Below are 21,074 nucleotides of genomic sequence, written 5' to 3' on the forward strand. Positions count from 1 at the left end.
GCATATATGGGATAGCATCCTATTTTGCTATAACAGTGTAATTTACATTCTTATGAGATGTTTTAAATTGTATTAAGACAATTGTTTCACTGGGAAAAGGGCAAGAGTACAAAGTATTCTGGTGTACATTTTAGTAATGTGTTTTTTTAATACTATAAGTACTTTGTCATTATAGGCTAGAAATGTGTTTCACTGGAGTTACTTCCTAACTTACCCTTTATTCTCTACCATCAGAGCCTGTTAGCACCTTTTGTGATGACCTTTCAGCATTGATTGCAACACTTTTCATAACCACACATAGGAAATGAAAGAACTGCAGGAGGAAATGTGAGACCAGGGAGTCAGTGCGCTTCAGCTGTGTGCCAGGGTTTGCCTTGGAGTAGCTTTTTTTCTTCCTTGTCTAATTTTGTTATAAGCAATAATTGTTTTCATTTTATAAATCTTATTTTCCAATTAATTAAACTATATATAGCTTGTCATATAAAAATGAGTGCTATAGGGAGAATGTTTACATCAGTTAGTGGTTATGGTAGAAGAAATTGTAAAGTGTATTGTCTTATTGGCAGTGTTCTTTCTCCCTGAGGGTGATTCTGAGATTTCAAGTCTTGCCCTTGTGACAAACCAAAAGGATGCCACTTTCCAATAACGATTACATTTTATTTCACTTTTGTACCTAGGAATAGCAACAATTATGACTACAGGATTAATTCTTAGTAAGAACTTTAGAGAAAAGATCCCAGCTGTGGTTTTCTGCCTTTTCCTTTCCTGCTATTCTCCAGAGCTGGGGTTTAGAGGAAAGCATGTAAGGAGCTGAATGTAGATCACTGATGCTAACTTATCAAAGAACCTTTCAGTATTTGAATATTTTTTTTAACAAACTGACTCTATAGTCCTTTTTTAATTCAGAAAAATTTTTAATTCAGATATGGTTTTTCTGTGGAAATGTATTTGACAATACATTTTTCAGTCATTTGAGTCCTTTTAATGGAAAAAACACCAAAGTGTAGGCCAAATGTCTTGGAATTAAGCCCTGGTTGCACTTTTAATTAGTTCTGAGGCCTTAGACAGTCATTGAAATATCTGGAAGCTTTTAATTATTTATAAAATGAAGGCATTGGACTATAACAAGTTTTTGGGTTACCTCCCAGCTCAAAAACATCTTAGTTTTCTATGGTGATATGGCAAAGGGAATGTGAATAAGTAGGGTTATAGCCTGCCTTGAATCTGGATGGAAGTAAATAATGTGAAAGAAAATCAAAGGACATTGAGAAATCTCAATTAAAATTAAGTTAAAAATTAAAGTAAAATAAAATAAATCTTTACTTGTCTGCTACTTACCTATTGTCAATAGAAAACACATGTTTACCACCAAAATTTTGGACAGAATTGGCTACAAGGGTAAGCAACTGAATCCTCTTATTTTCTAACATTGTAGAACTAATACATGATTTCCAAGAACTGTACTCTGGCTGGAACTTCCATTTGTGGTAAGGTCAATCCAGAAGGATAATTTGTGGCTTTTATTCCCTTGGTGCTTTTAGGAGAAGCCAAACTGTAAGCCATTCATGCTTTCCTTCATTTAAATTTTTGAGCAGCTACTACTTCCTAACTCTATGGCCTTGGGTATACATAATGCCTTGAACATTTAGTATTAGCTGTTGATACCAGGAACTGCTGAGTCCACGAGCAAGACATTCAGTCTGTTGTGAGGTGAAGGGAATAGGCAGGTATAATACTATGTTCCTGTGTAATCTGATAAATGCTCTATCAGATGTGTGAAAGGCACCAAGGAAAGCAGAGGAAGAAGAGAATAGGAGTTCATTTTGGGGGCAGGAAACATTCTAGATAGAGGAATGGAAGGTACAAAGGCCCACTCATAAAAAGATCCAGGGAAATAGGAAAAATACTTCGTTCTTGGAGTTGAGGATGCAGAGGTAGGAGTTAATAGGGAGAGATTTGAGGAGCAGTGGGACCAGATGGGAAAGATGATTGAATGCCAACTCTTTAGATTGTAATTTAGAGACAGTGGAGAGCTAATGGGAACCTAATGCCAGGGGGGAATCAGTCACCAGGGTATTTTGTTGTTGTCTCTCTCTTGTTTTTTCTTTCTTTTTTGAAGTAACATATTTCTAAGAAGAGATTATAGGCTAGAGGAGGCTGATAACAGAGAAACAAATTAAGAGGCTATTGTAATAGGTCTTGAGAGAGAGAAAGATTGCCTGAACCTAAGGTTTGTTTTTTTTGTTTTTGTTTTTTTTTTTAATTTTAATCATTGTTCAAATACAGTTTTCTCCTTTTTGAACCTAAGGTTTTTAAGGATGCTTGTATTTCTGGGATATCTCTGGAGTAGAATCGACAGGATTTGTAACTAATAGAATGCAATAGAGAGAATGGATGTCAAAGATGATTGTGGTTTCTGCCTTAAGCAACTGAATTGACCACAGGGGTTTAGATTTTTTATAGGGAGAGATGTAGGGGTCCAAAGGGACATTCAGGTAGAGCTAGCCAATTTAACTCAGATAGGTGTAGATTGAGCCATGTACCTATAGCTGAAATTCTGAAAGTGGGTGAGATCTTTTAGGAAAGGGAGCAGGGAGTAAACCATAGGGAGTATCATTTAAGAAGTGAACGGGGAAGGAGGTCTACAAAAGTGGACTGAAAGGAGCAGTACCATGAGGGGCTGGGCACTGACAAACAGAAGCTAGAGGGAAGAGGATTTTAAGCATTATGCTAAGCAAAATAAGCTAGGTGGTGAAAGACAAATACCATATGGTCTCACCTTTAATAGGAACCTAATCAACTAAACAAACAAGCAAAATATAACCAAAGACACTGAAATTGAGAACAGACTGACAGTGACCAGGGGGGAGAGGGGAGGGAATTTCAGGGGAAAGGAGTGAAGGGTTTGCAGGAACAAGTATAAAGGACATGGAAATGGGAGGGAGGTGGGGAGGGCTGGAGGGGTGGGCTGGGATGGGGGGAAAAGGCAGAAAACTAGTTGAACAACAATTAAATAAAAAATTTTAATTAAAAAGAGAGAATGGTCATTTAAGTAGTCTTGGAGGAAAGGGGCCATTTTTCTTCTGAGTATAAAGGAAAGGAAGGATAAATGCTATTGAGGGTTAATCTAGCAATAGAATTAAAATTGAATTTCAGTATTATCACATTGATTGAATTTTCTTTTGCTTTTCTTAACTCACATGGTAATCTTTTCAGTATTTACCACGATTTGATCCCAACTTTTATATTTTTCTCTCATACATACACAAGCACATCCTCGTTTTATCTACAAAAGATGGGGTCACTAACTTAGGAATCCTGATTGACCGGTATAATATATATACAGTTATGGTAAAATAAGGAATTTTTTTTTTTCTTTTTAAAACAGGAACACCAACCACTACATCTGCATCTACAACAGGTTTCAGTTTAGGATTCAGTAAACCTGCAGCATCTGCCACACCATTTGCTCTGCCTATTACTTCTACCTCAGCTAGTGGTCTTACTCTTTCGTCTGCTCTGACATCAACTCCAGCAGGTGAGGCAGAATGAAAAAAAAAATCACATTTTATGGTTAAAATTTAATTTTATTTGGTTAGTATATATAGGTATCCACCTTTATTAAAGATAATTTCAATTTGGGAAATTTTTTATTTAAATCATTCAGCAGTTTTGACCTATTAAGTTATTGATTTGTAAAAAAGATAAACATTGGGCATTAAAGCATCAGAGGTCATCTTGGAAGTTGGTCTCTATTTACAGAGAGCAAAGCACAGGAGAGGATGAAAGAAATAAAATGTAAAGGCATTAATATCTACTTGGTTTTTAAGGGACATTTGGTGACAGGGAAGAAGGATAAAGAGTTTGCATAAACCTTGCCTGGCTTAAACTCATTCAGATTTGAAGGTGGAGTTGGTGGCCTGGGCCGAAAACCCTCATTACCGTGTGAAATCAGTTACCAGAAGCCATTCTATTGGGTAGGCCAAAAAGTCTACGTGGTATTTTCCATAAAATAAAAGACACAATTTTCATTTTCCAGTAACTGTATTGATTTGGATATTTTGAGTAGGTTGGGTCTCTCCCACTGTTGGCTTCTAGTGGGTAGAGGCCAGGGGTGCTGCTAAACATCTTCCAGTGCATAAGAGAGCCCCTCAGCAAAAAATTATATGGCCAAAATGTCAGTAGTACCAAGAAACTTCGCAAACCACTTTTCACACATTGGATCAGTCATAGCACCTTCTCCACACACTGCACAAATCTTTTGTTTTTTGCATTTTTACCTTTCTTGAAATAATAAAGCATAATATGCCAAAAATGCTACGTATTTTCTTCCATCTTCAATATTAAGATGGCTACATGAAAATTCACCAATTTTGATTTTTTTAAATATACTTTGATATGACAACTGTCACAATACAATTTAACGAAATTGTTTCGAATGAAGTTAAAGACAACTAAGCACTACTAGAGCCATTGTACAGAAAAAAACTAAACAAACTTTTTGGCCAACCCAATTCTATTACCCAAAGTCCTTTTTTCTGTCACTAACTTTCTCTTTATTCGTAAGTATGTATAATTTTATCTTTTTTGAGTAGTTTTTCCCAAGAGCCAATTTAATAATGGCCATCAGTTTTTTTAATAAAGTGTTTTATATTTTCTGTGGTGTTCTAGAAACAGTGTTTCCTTTTGAGGCTTACAATCTCACTTATTATAGCATCCACAGGATTTAGTCTAAATAATCTGGGTGGAACATCAGCCACAACTACGACCGCATCTACAGGCCTTTCTTTAGGCGGAGCCTTAGCTGGTTTGGGAGGCTCACTTTTCCAGAGTACAAACACAGCAACATCAGGTAATTGATGATATTTACTCTCCAGAAATAGTAAATATTTATTTTCCAGCTTATTTTGGCATTTTCACCAGATTGCTTTCTCTCATTAACCTGTATGTTTTCCTTTCAGTATGAAAACAATTATAACATTTTTCATGCATAATTGGACATCTTAGCCATGTTTTAGAAATAAATTTTCCTGTTTCTCAGTGTTGACTGTCTAGATAAAGCAATGAAGAGGAGCCTGTTTGAGGAGTCAATGAAGTTTCTGGAGAAACTTTTCTTTGTAATAAGTAGCAATTGAATAGTCTTGGATCATTTAGTGTCTACAGTCATTGTAAGACATTGTCATTTTAAGCCCTGTGCCGAGGAGTAGCCTTCTATTATAGACTTCAGGAAAGGGTATTAGCATGCTTGGAAAGCAAGGTTATATAATTTTATTATAGTCAGGCAATACTAAAGTATCAGTTCACCTGGCAAAGACTACTGAATTAATATTTTATATTTTGGGTTGATTTCTCATTTCATGCTTATTCAGTTCTACAGATGTTTTGAATATTGGCTATAGATAATTAATGCCAATATGGGAAAGCCACTGAAGCTCTGTGGGAATGAGAAAAGCTTCCCTTTTATTTGAGGAGGTTGTATAATTACCTCGCATAGCAGTATAACATCGAGAATTTCTGTTTAATAGTTTACATATTGGGAATGGTTGATACATGTTGAAATCATAGAATTTTTGATAAATAATTTAGTTGCTATTTCAGAGTAATATGTGTCTAATTCTTGGTTGTATGGGAGAGATGAAGGAATATGACTTGATGATCTCTGTAAAAGTTTTTTTTGTTTGTGTCCTCTAATACTAAATTTAATGGAATAATACCAGGTTGGTAGAAGGGGAAAAAAGGTCAAGGTAACCTGTAGAAATTTATAATACTCAAATTTTGTTGATCTTTCAAATATTTTGTCATTATTGTATTACTTTGTAGTATTCCAAATGTCTTCCAATAACCAAATCACTAGATGACTCTAATATATATATTTTTGCAGGGTAGATATTTAAACATTTTTCCCAAAGATTCCTATGAGCGTAAGACACAAAAATAATAAATAGGGGAGGTAGAATGTTGTTTTTGTGTTTTATTATTTCATTTTTAGGTTTATTTTGATTATTCTTAGGCTCATGACACAATATATTGTCAATTTGACTGTGAGGTTAGTTATATTAACCTAAGGGTACAAATGATTTTTTAAAACTTAATAAGTTATTTATTTAGCTACATGTTTTTGTACCTTGCCAGGATTTAAATTCAGTTTTCAGTTATCCCATGTTCTTATCAGTACATCCCATTGTTTTCTCTGTTTTTAAAGTAAATAGCATCTTGTCTTAAAAAAAACCCCGGTGTTGTATCAGTTTGGAAATGTATGGACTTACATGATTTATCAGCCCAAGATCTTTGAAATTTTGCTACTTGATTCACAAGTATATATTAATGACTTAAAATTAGCTGTAGTCTAGCCCCTTTAGTTCCTTTTGTCAGTGAAGTAGGATTTAAATAAATGAAGTCTACTTTTTTTAAAAAAGTTTTATGAAAAGAACTTGGAAGTATGAAATTTTGATGTTTCAGTGGTGAGACTTCCAATTATCAGTTCTTTAAATTTTATTAATAGTAAAACCATTTGCTTTATATTATACTAAATTCTTATAAATTCATACTAGATATTTTCCCTCGGCTTTATTGAGGTGTAATTGACAAAATTATAAGCTTTTTAAATGTACATGATTTGATAGATATATACATTGTAAAATTATACATTGATTAACTTCACCTTTTGAATTAACTAATACATTCATTACTAAACTATTTTAAAAGTGTGTAATTCTAAATCATGATTGAAGACAAGATGTATTCACCTGAAAACATACAAACTAAAACTGCTTTTGTAGAGGTTTATAAGCAAGAAATAAGATTGTCCACATTTGTTAATTTGGTATCAAATTAAAAATATATGTTAATATATCAAATTAAAAATATATGTTAATTTGATACCAAATTAACATATATTCTGATCCTTTTAATAAAGAAAACTCATATCCTCCAAAGTACAAGTACTGTTGATCGCTAGCAAGACTATGAGTCTCTGTCCAGAGTGTGCTCTAGGCCCGTTTCTTGTTATTTTCCTAAATTAAATGTTCAGAAAATCTGGGATACAACTTGAAAGCATTTGAATGCTGTAGTCTGAAGACGAAATCACTATAAAGACTTCCAGTGAACTTTATAAATAGATGTTTGGTTTGTTTGTAGGTCTTGGACAGAATCCTTTAAGTTTGACTTTGGGAACCACAGCAGCTACTTCAGCTGCAGGCAGTGAAGGTCTTGGTGGTGTAGATTTTAGTAGCTCATCAGATAAAAAGAGTAAGTAGTGTTGTTATAATTTCGTGTTCTAACAGTCCTGTGATATGTAAATTCCTGTGTCTGGAAGATCATTAGTTATATATTCAGTAGTGAAGTTTTGACTTTTCAGTTTGTATGCATTATATTTTATAAATTTTGTGTTTGGCATTTAAGATTTTATTTTCGTAGAAAATTGAGATTTGTGTGTACTTACGTCTTACGTAGCTCTCTCAGTGTGTATATTATATTTTTTTTGTTTGGGATCATGATACATACATTGTTTGAAACTTGTTCTTTCTCATGTAGAATTTCAGCAGTATTTATCAATGTCAGTAATCCTTTAATAATATTTTAATGCTGCTCACTATTAATTTAATGAATGACTATAGCAATTTAGTCAGCCATCATCCAGTTGTTAGTGTTTGTTTCCAGCTCTTTTACTCTGGGAAGTATCACTGTATTGGGCCTCTTTAAAGAATGAGTCTGGGTAGTATTGTAGTTTAAAGAGTGTCAGCTTTGAAGGTGAATTGCCTGGGTTGAAATCCTGGATCAACTGTTCACAGGCTCTGTGACCTTATTCAAGTTATTAATCCTCCCTGTGCTTTAGTATTTTTTATCTGTAAGTGGGGAATACTGACTATCTACTTTGTAGGGTTAGTTTGAGGATTACTCTATTTGCAAAACTTCAGCAGAGCCAGACACACAGTAAACACTGTTTGCTTTTATTGTAAATTTTATTCATATTATTTATTTCTTTTTTTTTTTATTTTATATATTTATTTTTAGAGAGTAGGGGAGGGAGAGAGAGTGAGAGGGAGAGAAACGTCGATGTGTGGTTGCCTCTCATGCACCACCCAGTGTGGGGGACCTGGCCTGCAACTCAAGCTTGTACTCTTACTGGGAGTCGAACTAGTGACCCTTTGAGTCTCAAGTTAGCACTTAATCCACTGAGCCACACCAGCTCTAGGGCATTTTTGATGATCTCTTTAGGGCGAATATCTAGAAATTGAATCACTGGCTTAAAGACAGGGACATTTTGGAGATTTTTGTATACATTGTGAAATTGCTGTCTGGAAAGGTTTTACCAAATTATTTACCTACTGAGTATGAAAATGCCCTTCTTACTGTGCTTTTGCCATGTGAAATATTCTCTTTAAAAATTTGCCAAATTCATTTTGAAAAGTTTTTTTATTGTCGTTGGTTCTCTGTATGATTATTTTGTTCTGTTTTATAACATCTTTTCTGCTTCTGATGGAAATGTGCCTTACTGGAGGACACACACATACGTATTACATTGAGTATCTCAGAAGAACTTGAGAATGAGGGAGTGGTATAAAATAGTCAGTGTCCATGTATCTGTATAAGAAATTTTAAAATTGGACATGGGTTTTATTAGAAGGAGATATTAGTTCTAGGGCAACTTGCTATCCTAAAAGTTGGTAAAATTCTTTTAAACAACATAGGCTGAGTTTATTTCTCTGAATGAAAATGTACTAATTTCTAAACATAGAGTCCTATCTCTTGTTTTTATGTATGTTTTTAAAGATTTTGTTTATTTATTTTTAGAGAGAGGAGGGAAAGGAGAAAGAGAGGGAGAGAAACCCATCAGTATGTGGTTGCCTCTCTAGTGTGCCCCCAACTGGGGACTTGGCCTGCAACCCAGGCATGTGCCCTGACTAGGAATCAAACCAGTGACCCTTTGGTTCTCAGACTGGTGCTCAATCCACTGAGCCACACCAGCCAGGGCTTTATGTGGTATTCTTTATGGCAATTCCATTGTTAGAAAAATAGCCTTAACTGTTTTAGCAGCTTTTTTTTTTTTTCTCAGTTGGAGCAGCCTGATACCCTCCAACTACTTTTATTGTAAGCATGAGACCACTTGTCTCTCCATTGTAATTGCTTTTAGGCTCCATGTGAAGGAGCAGATTGAAGCAAAGGAATGAGAAAAATGTAAGGCGTTAATCCCTCCTGTCCTGCCCCAGTCCTGTTCTCATATATATTGTACCTTTGCTAGAACTGAGCAAGAGGAACACATAGAATAAATGCATATGACTGCATGTACCACATTCCAGTTCTCTCTAATCTGCTGTATGTGTTAAGGGAGTCAGGGGATCTTTTTTTTTAATCTAAAAGATTTTTTTTAGTAGCTATACTAGTGTGTACCTGTAGTGTCAGTGGGATTTAATCAGATGAAGAACTGTAGGGAACAGCATTCCATGAGAGAGGGCAGCAGAGCAAGGCCTGGAGATGAGAGTGATATTAGCCCTTTTCAAGAGCTGCTGGAAGGCCAGTGTAGCTGCAGAACAGAAAGATTTAAATTCCAGAGATTGAGAAGGACCTTGTATACCACATTAAAGAGTTTTGTAATTATACTGAGGACAGTTAAGGTCTACTGAAGGGTTTTGATCAGGATAATGTGACATGATGAGATTTGTATTTTAAGAGCATTCTGACTGTGGAGAATAATGTGCAGGAAGCCAAGAGTAAATGTGTAGAACTGTTAGGAAGCCTTTATGGTAGTACCCAGGAATGACTGAGGCAAGCTAAGTAGGCTGATCTGGAGTCCACAGTCGTCTAGAAACAGGCTCAAATTTTATTATATACATGTTTGTGCATGTATTAATTTTTATAAAGTATAATAAAACGGAATATCAAAGAAATAGCAAAATAATAGTAAAGAAAAAAGTTGAACTATTTAGAACAAAATAAAATTAAATCCCTAGCTTATCTTACTGTGTCTCATCAAATCTAAGACACTGTTTACAGAACATGGGTGCCAATTTCAGAAATGTCTAACCAAGAAAGAAAAAAACTTAGAATCAATGAAATATAAAATATGGAAAAATAAAGTTAAAGAGGTAAACTAAAAGAAACTCCATGTACAAAGATAAAGGTAAATGATGAATTTAAAGTGAAATACTTGATTTCTAGATGCTGCTTGTTTCACGTTTTAACATCTGTTAAGCCAAGATATATCTTAAAATTATAAGGATCTAGTTTTAGAAATAGACACAGGAAATATAATAAATATGAAATAATTAATTTGCTTAATGTCAAAATGGCTCTTAGAAGTCAGTAAGAGAAATACCTCAACAAGGTACAAATAGCATAAACAGGTAGTTCACAAAAGGAGAAATGTACTTGTCTAACATTTGAAATAAATGTTTTACTTAGTACTATCAGGATTATGAATTAAGATTATAATGAAGTGGCATTTTCACCTACATACTAGCTTTAATGTGTTCATTGTTGTTGAGAGTGTGGTAGAAAGGGTACTCTAATTCCTAGTAGATGGGAAGGTAAGTTGGGATGATTGTTCTCAGGGATCAGTTTGGTATTATGTCAAAGGCCTTCACTCGCATACTCTTTGACCTACAAATCCCTCTTGGAATACAAATCAAGTAGTGCACAAGTATTGTATTTGTAGATACAGACATTCATTGAAGCAGTATTCTTTCTATAGTAAATGCTGATGTCTGAAAAGGGTTGGGCATAAATAAAGGTTATAATACAGCTACATTATCTATGCACTGTGTGGTCATTTAAAGTCCTTTTAATTGACATGGAAAATATTCACAACATGCTGAGAAAATACGTTAAAAATAGCATAGTGATCCTGATTGCTTTAAAAAATGTATGTGTAAGTGCAGAAAAAGGCTGGATAGAACCACTGAGATTCTCTGTGGGATGAAGTTTTGTCATTTCCCTATTTTTTTCTATACTTTCTTAAACAGGTCACTGCAACATTTTGCTGAAGGAGCATTTTATTACCTTTTTTCTGTTTTTAGACACACTATTAGATGTAATGAAATAGGTGTTATTACTAACAGCTTTTGATTGATCTGCAAACAAAAAAAATTCTTCATTTAAAAAAATTTGCTGCTTTTGTAAATATTTAGAGAGGTTCAGATAATCTGATATATTTTAGTATTCCATACTGATTGAGCCTCAAAAAGAATTAAGCAAAGCTCTTAGGAGTTAAACTGCCAAGTAGGAATATTTTTCATGGAACATAGTTAAAAAATGTTTTTTAAAATTTATTTTAAAAAGGTTTTCAATTACAGTTTGCATTCAGTATTATTCTGTATTAGTTTCAGGTGTACCACAGAGTGGTTAGAAAATTAATAAACTTTACAAAGTATTCCCCCTGATGCTTTAAGTAACCTCCTGGCCTCATACACATTTATCAATAGTCATCACAATATTATTGACTAGGTCCTCTATGCTGTCATTTACGTGTCTGTGAATATTCTGTAACTACCAAATTGTACTGCTTAATCCCTTCACCTTTTCCCCCCAGCTGCCGTTTTCCCACCCCTCTGACTACTATCAGTGTATTTTCTGTATTTATGAGTCTGTTTCTATTTTGTTTATTTTATTCTTTAGCTTCCACATGTAAGTGAAATCATATGGTCTTTGCTTTGCTGTCTCTGACTTCTTAAGGAAGATTCTTGCCCTTGAAAGAAATAGTTGCAAATCAGCTACATAACTGTTTATATATACATAAATATGTCTCCATAACTAGCTGTGTTTGGAGTTTGTGGAAAGTCATGTTTAAGGGGCAGTCTAAGAAATGCTTAAGTTTCTATTTATACCTTAGTTTGCATTAAGTTAAAACTCGTATTTGTAGTATGTTGTTAAATTACCTAATTTTACACAAGACTTCTTGAATTTTCTAGGTGATAAAGCAGGAACAAGACCAGAGTAAGTTTACAATTTAACTTTTAAAATATTCTAATTAGTGAGTTTAATTTATTAATTGTAGGCATCAATTGTAGGCAAATGATGTGGTTGGAAGTACATGGAACCATGTAGGCATTTAGAAGAAAAAGAATTTTAACCACTCTTTGTAAAAAATAAAGTAATAAACATGCTCTACAAATATTATAAAAGGTCAAATCTTTAATTTTTAATCATTAAGAAAATTTATAGCAAATTCTTTCTAGGAAGTGATTGGCTTTTCCCCATGTAATACAAATAAATACAAATATATGTATGTATTTTTTAACTTATTAAATATTGAACAATTCGTGGAACTTTACTCTTGGAGCACCTTTTTTTTTTTAGATTTTATTTATTTATTTTTAGAGAGGGAAGGGAGGGAGAAAGAGAGAGCGAAAACATCAATGTGCAGTTGCTGGGGGTCATGGCCTGCAACCCAGGCATGTACCCTGGCTGGGAATCAAACACACCTTTTATATATATAAATGAAAATAATGTGTGTGTGTACCTTTTTTACATATATAAATTACTCTGACAGGACTATTTTATTTTTTGAGAATGAAGAGGAATAAATACCTCCATATATATTCTATATATGTTTGAAGATTATTATTATATTTTCTCACATAATTCGTATTATGTTAAAGAAAGCATTTGTAATTAAGTGGTCAAGTTCATTCTTCCCAAATATCTTGTGTATATTTTAGCCCTGTTACATAAATGAGGAAGCTGAGAGAGACTGAGGTTTGCCTGGGGTTATTGTCCAGGAAATGTGTAGCGGGTCTGCAACTCAAGTCTAACTCATAATTCCATTACAGTCTGCCAAATTTGACTTATCCCTGCCTTAACTTATTCACTTATTCCACTTATTCATTAAATATTTGTGATTCCCTAGAAATCACAAAGTAGTTTGTTGAAGAACATAGTGAAGTTTAATAAAGTAAAAAATACTGTGAGCATCTCATTATGAGAAGTTTTGTAGACTTTCTTTAATGAATGCTTTCATGTTTTTGAACTGAATAAAGTGTAAATCATAGATTTTGATTCAGAAACTACTTAGTTCAATATCTCATGCAACCTGTAGTATTTTCTTTTTTTTTTCCTGTAAACTTTTAGTCAAATGCCTTTACGTACATGCCGGTCATCTTAGAAAAGGAATCTCCACATCAAATGAATTGTTAGTTATTTCATAAGTCAGGAAATTTATTGTTCTTTATAAAGAACTTTGAAATCATCCAAGAAAGCTATAAATGGGGAATATTTGCTTTAATTTTTTGTATCATAACATATTCTAATAAAATTCAGCTGTCACGTTTTTATAATCTTAATGGTTTTAATACATCTGTGGCATTTTTCTTAGGGATAGTAAAGCACTGAAGGATGAAAATCTACCTCCTGTCATCTGCCAGGATGTTGAAAATCTCCAGTAAGTGTGTCAAGTGTAATTAGATGAATCATACTTGAATGGAAGAATATATTTTAGGGGGACCATCTCTTCATCTTAAACATTTTAACTTGGATTAAAATTTAATGATTTTAGAAATTAGAGTGAAAGCAATACAACAGGAATTAAAATTCTGTAACTGCCATATTGTAAAAAAGCATGTGAACTGTAGGTGAGTTTTTAGTTTTTGCTTCTTAAAACACTTGAACTCTGATCGACCTATTGTAAAAAGTACAAACTATTGTACTTTTTTTCCTGTAAGAAACCAAAGCTGTTATTTTTTTTTTTAACTCAGTTTTATTTTTTTAAGGAAATTTGTGAAGGAACAAAAACAGGTCCAAGAAGAAATTAGTAGAATGTCTTCAAAAGCAATGCTTAAAGTACAAGAAGATATTAAAGCTCTAAAGCAGCTTCTGTCATTGGCTGCCAGTGGATTACAAAGAAATACTTTCAATATTGACAAATTGAAAATAGAAACTGCTCAGGTAAATTAATTTAAAGTCATTTTATCAAAGGGTGTGCGCGTGTGTGTGTGTTTTTCAAATGGAAATGCGTCTTTTTATATTACAAAATTGATATAGACATACTATAGGAAAACCATATAGCTCATATACTTTTAAATTGGTGTGGTAGTAATAATTCCAGGTGTTTATCTGGTGCTGACTGTGGATGAGGCAGTGTTCTAAGCAGTTTATATATATTGACCCTAAAGTGGAGTCTTCACTATAGCCCTGTGTGGTAGCTACTATTACTAAATCCATTTTATAAATAAGAAAACAGGTAGAGAGCTTTGTTGATAAGTGGGAGAGCTTGAATTCAGACCCTGGTAATCTAACTCTAGAGTTTATTCTACTAACTACTTTGTTTCATAAAAATGCCTGCTGGCATAATTGTTATACAGGAAGAAAGCAGCTAGACAGAAAAAGATGTCTTTTTAACCTGTCAGTTAGTAAATAAAAATTACGTGCTTTATAGATATTAAATTTTACTGATGACTTGCTTGTCGTAGGTCTTAGTTACTGGTCATGCAAATAGTATTGATGCTAGTATCTTCTGTCACTCACGTCTACTTGCTTTTTGTCCCTATGGTATAACATACATAATATACAGGGGTGGGGAAAAGTAGGCTTTCAGTTGTGAGTAAATGAAACACAGAGTTTATTCTTATATTATTATTAATAATTGTATTATTTATTTGTATTATAAGTACACCTAGTTTTGACCACACCTGTAAAAGATATAATAATGTAGATCTTTTTAAATGTGGGCTTATAAGAGAGCTATGTTCTTCATAAATGAAGTGATAATACAGGGTCCAGCACAAATAACACTACTTGAAAAAAAATCTTTTATTACAAACTCATAAGCATGTAATTCTGTAATATGACACGTTGGCATACCATATGACATTTTAGGTGAAATGTTCAAATTAAAACTATAAATAATTATAACCACATTATTATCTTACCAACCATACTCAAGCAGGTGTTATTTCTGTTGAACCCTGTATTTTAAGAAAAAATTTTAAAGTGCGTGTCTTTTTAAATTCAAATATAATTGGCATAGAACTTTTTTGAGGTGTACAGTATAGTGATTCAATATTTGTATATATTGCAGTTAACATCTGTCATCACAAGTAGTTAAAAGTGTTTTTTTCACCTTGTAACGAAAACTTTTAAGATCTATTTTCTTAGCAACTTTCAGGTAGACAGTATAATATTACCAACTATAGTCACTCTGCTGTACAGTACATTTCCAGGACTTATTTTATAACTGGAAATTTGTACCAGCTTATGTAACTTTAAGTCAACTATTGGAAAATACTTGATGTTCTTAATAAAAATGTGTTAACTCAAATAGATATTCTAAACTATGATGTTTAAAGAGTATTCAGAGGGTTTATATTCTGCATTTGGATTTCCTACTACAAATTCTTTGGTTAACTATGAAAAGTATTCCCACTTCTTCCTTTTTGTATCATCAAATATGTACATTCTAGAGGAAAATGTTAGTTATGATTTTAGACTGGGGAATGTTGAGACTGATTAAACATTATATGAAATTATAAATTTCATATGTAAAATAATGAAATTATATGGAAAAGGTCATTAGCAAAGTAGGAGAGAAAGCAAACATAAGAAGAGATATGGGACTTTCAGCCAAGATAGAGGAGTAGGTAGATACATTTTGCCTCCTTGCAAACCAAAAGAACAACAACAAATTTTTTTTTAAAGATTTTATTTATTTATTTTGAGAGAGAGAGAGAGAGAGAGAGAGAGAGAGAGAGAAATCAATGTGCGGTTGCTGGGTGCTGTGGCCTGCAACCCAGGCATGTGCCCTGACTGGGAATTGAACCTGCGACACTTTGGTTCGCAGCCCGTGCTCAATCCACTGAGCTACGCCAGCCAGGGCCAAAACAACAACAAATTTAAAAACAAAAAATAACCAGAACTGCCAGAAAATCAAACTGTATGGAAGTCCAACAATCAAGGAGTTAACGAAGAAACATTCATCCAGAACAGTGGGGAGGGTGGAGACGGGCAGCCAGGGTGGAGAAGACATGCGGCAAGGTGAAGGCTGGAGGACCCAGCCTAGCAAGGGGGTAGCTGGCGGATCAGGCAATCCACATCTGTGCACTGATAAACCAGTAGGAACAACTGGGGAGAGATAAAGACTGGGCAACCCAGGGTTCCATCAGGGGAAAAGAAAGCCGCCAAACCGCTGACTGAAAAAACCTTTGGGGGTTGTGGCTATGGGAGAAATTCCCAGCCTCACAGCAGAGTTTGTTGCAGAGACACACAGTGTCCTAGAACATACACAAGCCCACCCACCTGGAATCAGCATCAGGAGGGCCCAGTTTGCTTGTGGGTAGTGGGGGAAGTAACTGAATGCCAGCCAAGAGCCTAGCAAGGGGCATTGTTCCCTCTCGGACTCCTCCCCCACATATAGCACAACCCAGCTACACAGGCTGCCCTGCCCTGGAGAACACCCGAGGCTCTTCCCCACACTACATAACAGGCATGCCAAGACAAAAAGATATGGCCCAAATGAAAGAACAGATCAAAGCTCCAGAAAAAATACAACTAAGCGATGAAGAGGCAGAGTTCAAAGCACTGGTAATCAGGATGCTCACAGAAATGACTGAGAATGGTCGCAAAATAGAGGAAAAAGTGAAGGCCATGAAAAGTGGAATAAAGAAAAATGTATAGGGAAACGACAGTGAAGGGAAGGAAACCACGACTTAAGGCAATGGTTTGGAGCAGAAGGAAGAAAGAAACATTCAACCGGAGCACAATGAAGAAACAAGAATTCAAAAAATGAAGACAGGCTTAGGAACCTCCAGGACAACTTTAAATGTTCCAACATCTGAATCATAGGGGTGCCAGAAGGAGAAGACAAGAGCAACAAGTGGAAAACTTATTTGAACAAATAATAAAGGAGAACTTCCCCAATCTGGCAAAGGAAATAGACTTCCAGGAAGTCCAGGAAGCTCAGAGAGTCCCAAAGAAGTTGGACCCAAGGAACCACACACCAAGGCACATCATAATTACATTACCCAAGATTAAAGATGAGGAGGGAATCTTAAAAGCAGCAAGAGAAAAGGAGATAGTTACCTACAAAGGAGTGCCCATAAAACTGTCAGCTGATTTCTCAAAAGAAACCTTACAGGCAAGAAGGGGCTGGAAAGAAGTATTCAAAGTCATGAGAGGCAAGGACCTACATTCAAGATTGCTCTAACCAGCAAAGCTATCATTTAGAATGGAAGGGCAGATAAAGTGCTTCCCAGATAAGGTCAAGTCAAAGGAGTTCATCATCACCAAGCCCTTTATTGTATGAAATGTTAAAGGGACTTATCTAAGAAAAAGATGATCAAACATATGAACAGTAAAATGACAGCAAACTCACAACTATCAACAACTGAACCTAAAAAGAAAAAGAAAAACTAAGCAAACAACTAGAAGAGGAACAGATTCACAGAAACAGAGATCACATGGAGGGTTATCAGCAGAGAGGGGAAGGTGGGAGAGTGGAGGAAAAAGTAGAGGGAATAACAAGCAAAATTGGTAGGTACAAAATAGACAGGGGGAGGTTAAGAATAGTAGAAGAGATGGAGAAGCCAAAGAACTCATATTTATGACCATGGAGATGAACTAAGGGTGGGGATGTTGGTGGGAGAGGGGGGTGCAAGGTGGAGTGGAATAAAAAGGAGAAAAAAATGGGACAACTGTAATAGCATTATCAATAAAATATACATAAAACAAAAAACAATAAAGGAGGAGGAGGAGAATTGAATGCCATAATGGGATCCATTGTAACTTTTAACAGTTTATGATACCTGTTACGTGCCATGCTTATTCTAAGACAACTCCAAAGGTACTAAAAGTCTAGTAAGGAGAATGAAATAATAAAAGATTGGGTAGAGCATAAAGGTAGCAAATGAAGAAAAGGTGAGTCAAAGTTTACTTAAGGAAAAAAATCATTTGAGTTGAGCTTAGAAAATTTTATATATGAGATAGCAAAGAAATTTTGATGTAAGATTACTTTTATTTCAATATATAGGAATTGGTGTTCTACATGCAGCCTAGTGAATTACCATTTGAAAGAAAAAAATGGTCTGGCTCCATTAATGAAGTAGTTATCAATCTTATTTAAACCAAAACCTTATTATTATTTTTTTTTTTTAGAGAAAACTTTTCTGGGAAATATAAACAATCCTGAGGTGAGGAGCAGTATTTTGATTGTGTAGACCAGAACTTTATAGTAGCAAAATCTTTTATATACATCATTTTGGGGGGTATAAAACTCAAGACTTTAAGTAGGGTGGTTAAAGTTTTTGGGAGTGTAGGGCAGGTGGCAGGTGGTTTGTTGAAGTCATTACTGAGTTCATGCATTCAAGAACTTTTTTTTTAAAGATTTTGTTTAGTTTTAGTGAGAAGGGGAGAGAAGGAGAAAGAAACATCAACGTGTACGAGATATATCGATTGGTTGCCTCTTGCACATCCCCAACTGGGGACCTGGCCTGCAACCCAGGCATGTGCCCTGACTGGGAATTGAACTGGCGACCTTTCGTTTTGCAGCCTGGCATTCATTCCACTGGGGCACACCAGCCAGGGCCATTCCGTGAACATTTTTAAGTGTCTGTTATACAGAGCACTTCAACAGGCATTTGGGATCAAAATACAATATTCTAGGGAGCGTGAGTTGAATTTGTTAGGTAGAATGTTATAGTACAAAGTGTGATGAGTACAAAGGGCTCAGGTGGGCACTTTTATCATCTGTCCAGAGTAGGATATCTTTGTGGTTGTTCTTGAAACATACTTAGGTCTTCCCCAGTCTGTCAGGAAGGAAGGCATGGGGGCATGAAATAGACATGTTTGAGGATCTACAAACAGTTCACTATTAAGAGCACTGAGTATGAATCGGCCTGGTGAGAGTTGGTACTTAGAGAAATAGGCAGGGGTCAAAGTTCAAACATCCCAGATCTCTCCAGGACATTTGTACTGGAGTAAGATAGGGTAGAAATTTGAACTGAAGAATGAAAAGGAGAGGGGAAAAAACAGAGACCTAACAGTTTGGCAATAAAATGAAGGCAAGAGGTTGCCACAGGGAACATAAAGGTTAAGTTATGGTACTTTTTTTTTTTTAGTCAGGGAAACTTTAGAAGTTGAAAAATCAGCGAAATGATAGGAATGTGAAACATAAGGGCTTAAAACAGAATATCAGTCTTGGAAAACAATTGACTAGAAAATAGAAATGGCATTAAGGAACAGTCAAAGGTGATTTCAGAATGGCTGAGTCTATAAGCTTTAAAAAGATTGTGCTGCCTAGGTTCAGTTCTCAGGTCTTTGAGCTATGTGGCTTTGGGCAAGTTACTTAATGTCCCTAACTCCATTTCTTTCATTTGTAAGTAGGGAAACATTATGTACATTATAGGGATATTGAAGATTAACCATTCAATATAGTGCTACAAAATAAGTACCCAGAATGTTAACTGCTGCTCTCATCAGCTTCAACATTGTTACTACTACCTTGCTTTTCTACAATAATGTTTTCTATGTTTATATTAAAGGTTTTTACATGGTAGTGTAGGCTTTTACTGTGGATAAGTTAACTTCATGAGAACTACAGAAATTCATAGTATTTAAAATAGATTAGCAGTTCATTATACATTTACCATATGATTTGTTAAGAGTGGAATTTGTCTTTGGAAAAAGGTTTTAGCACTTGTGAATCAGCTTTATTCGTACTGTGTTCTCACAGCATGAACCTTCAAGAATGACATTGTTTGAAATTTCAAACCAGAAACTTGGCATTTTTAGTCTGACTTTTAACTGGCCTTTTGTTTTTTTTTTTTTTTAAACTTCTGGTATATTAGGAGTTGAAGAATGCTGAAATAGCTTTAAGAACCCAGAAAACACCACCTGGACTCCAACATGAAAATGCAGCTCCTGCTGAGTAAGTTACTAGAATTTTTAAAATAAATGTTTCTCACTTTACAAAAGCAGAACAGTAAAAACAACATACAGGCCAAGAATTTTAGTTTTCTGGTAGCAAGCCTGTGTTAATAGGCACTTTACATGGATTTTTTCATTTAATTTTTATGATAACCTGAAGAGAGTAGTTTATTATCCCCATTTTATTGAACGGTAAGTTAAGGCTAAGAACTGAGCTTTTAACTATTATGCCATTACTCTTCATTTACATGCTACCTGTGGGGTCTATTCTATTTTTTTTAGTAGAAATTTGTTTTACCCATTAGTACTTCTCATTTAAAAATAATTTTATGGTAGCTCCTTTTTGAAACAGTGCATACTAAATGCTGTTCAACTCTTTTACTTATTTGCATAGCTTTTATTTACATAGGTAATAAATATTTAGGAAGAAAAATTATAAAATGTAGATAAGTAAACTTAAAATTTAAAAAAAGTCCACCTATAATCTCATTACTCAGCTTCATATATTCATACAGTAACCATACATGTGATGTATATCTTACCTCTTTTATCTTTTGTGTTACTAGAGCCAGTAGTAGCTAATATTTATCAAATGCTTACTATATCCAGGCAGTATGCTTAGCACTTTACATACCTTATCTCATTTCCCACAAAACCTCTACAGCTGGTACTGTTCCCATCTTAGAGATGAGGAGCCTGGGGCCTGAAGAGATAAAGTCCTGTGCTTCTGAGGGGTACAGGTCTGTTTGGTTCCTGGTCAGACTTTATTTTTCTTTTAACTTTTTATTATGATACAATTTCAGACTTAACAAAAATTTCAAGAATAAAACAAAAGAATTTGCACGTGTCTTTTATCTAGATATCCTACATGTTAACTGTTTTACTATTTTTGTTCCTTGCTCTCTGTATATGCATTTTTTCCATAAACGGCTTGAGTTTTTTGCAGACATGACACCTTTATTTTAAGTTCTTCAGTATGTATTTCTTAAAACATAAGGATATTATCAAAATCAAGAAATTAACAATGGCAATGATATTCCTATTATTTAGATTAGCATAGACCGTACTTCCTTGCTGGACTTTTTCTAGTGTTTTATTCTTGTGTCTTTTTATTGTTCTGCCATCAGAGGTAGTTTTGAAATGGGTTAAATCATATATTACATTGCAAAAAGCTTTCAGAGTTCCCCATTTCACATACAATAATGTTTAGGCTGCTTTGCATGCTA

General features: G+C 34.6%; 1 protein-coding gene across 2 annotated transcripts in view; it reads left to right on the forward strand.

Moving 5' to 3' along the window:
* The window catches only part of NUP58 (nucleoporin 58), a 61,422-nt gene that overhangs the window by 5,360 nt on the left and 34,988 nt on the right, over nt 1–21,074 (forward strand). For both annotated transcript variants that reach the window (XM_028504474.2, XM_028504472.2), the window contains exons 3-9: nt 3,389–3,538; nt 4,715–4,852; nt 7,138–7,248; nt 11,907–11,931; nt 13,310–13,375; nt 13,704–13,878; nt 19,770–19,849. In XM_028504474.2, coding sequence (XP_028360275.1) covers nt 3,389–3,538; nt 4,715–4,852; nt 7,138–7,248; nt 11,907–11,931; nt 13,310–13,375; nt 13,704–13,878; nt 19,770–19,849 — 745 coding nt within the window. The remainder of the gene's footprint in view (nt 1–3,388; nt 3,539–4,714; nt 4,853–7,137; nt 7,249–11,906; nt 11,932–13,309; nt 13,376–13,703; nt 13,879–19,769; nt 19,850–21,074) is intronic.

Source organism: Phyllostomus discolor, chromosome 2 (genome assembly GCF_004126475.2).
Source record: "Phyllostomus discolor isolate MPI-MPIP mPhyDis1 chromosome 2, mPhyDis1.pri.v3, whole genome shotgun sequence".
Classification (NCBI taxonomy): Eukaryota; Metazoa; Chordata; class Mammalia; order Chiroptera; family Phyllostomidae; genus Phyllostomus; species Phyllostomus discolor.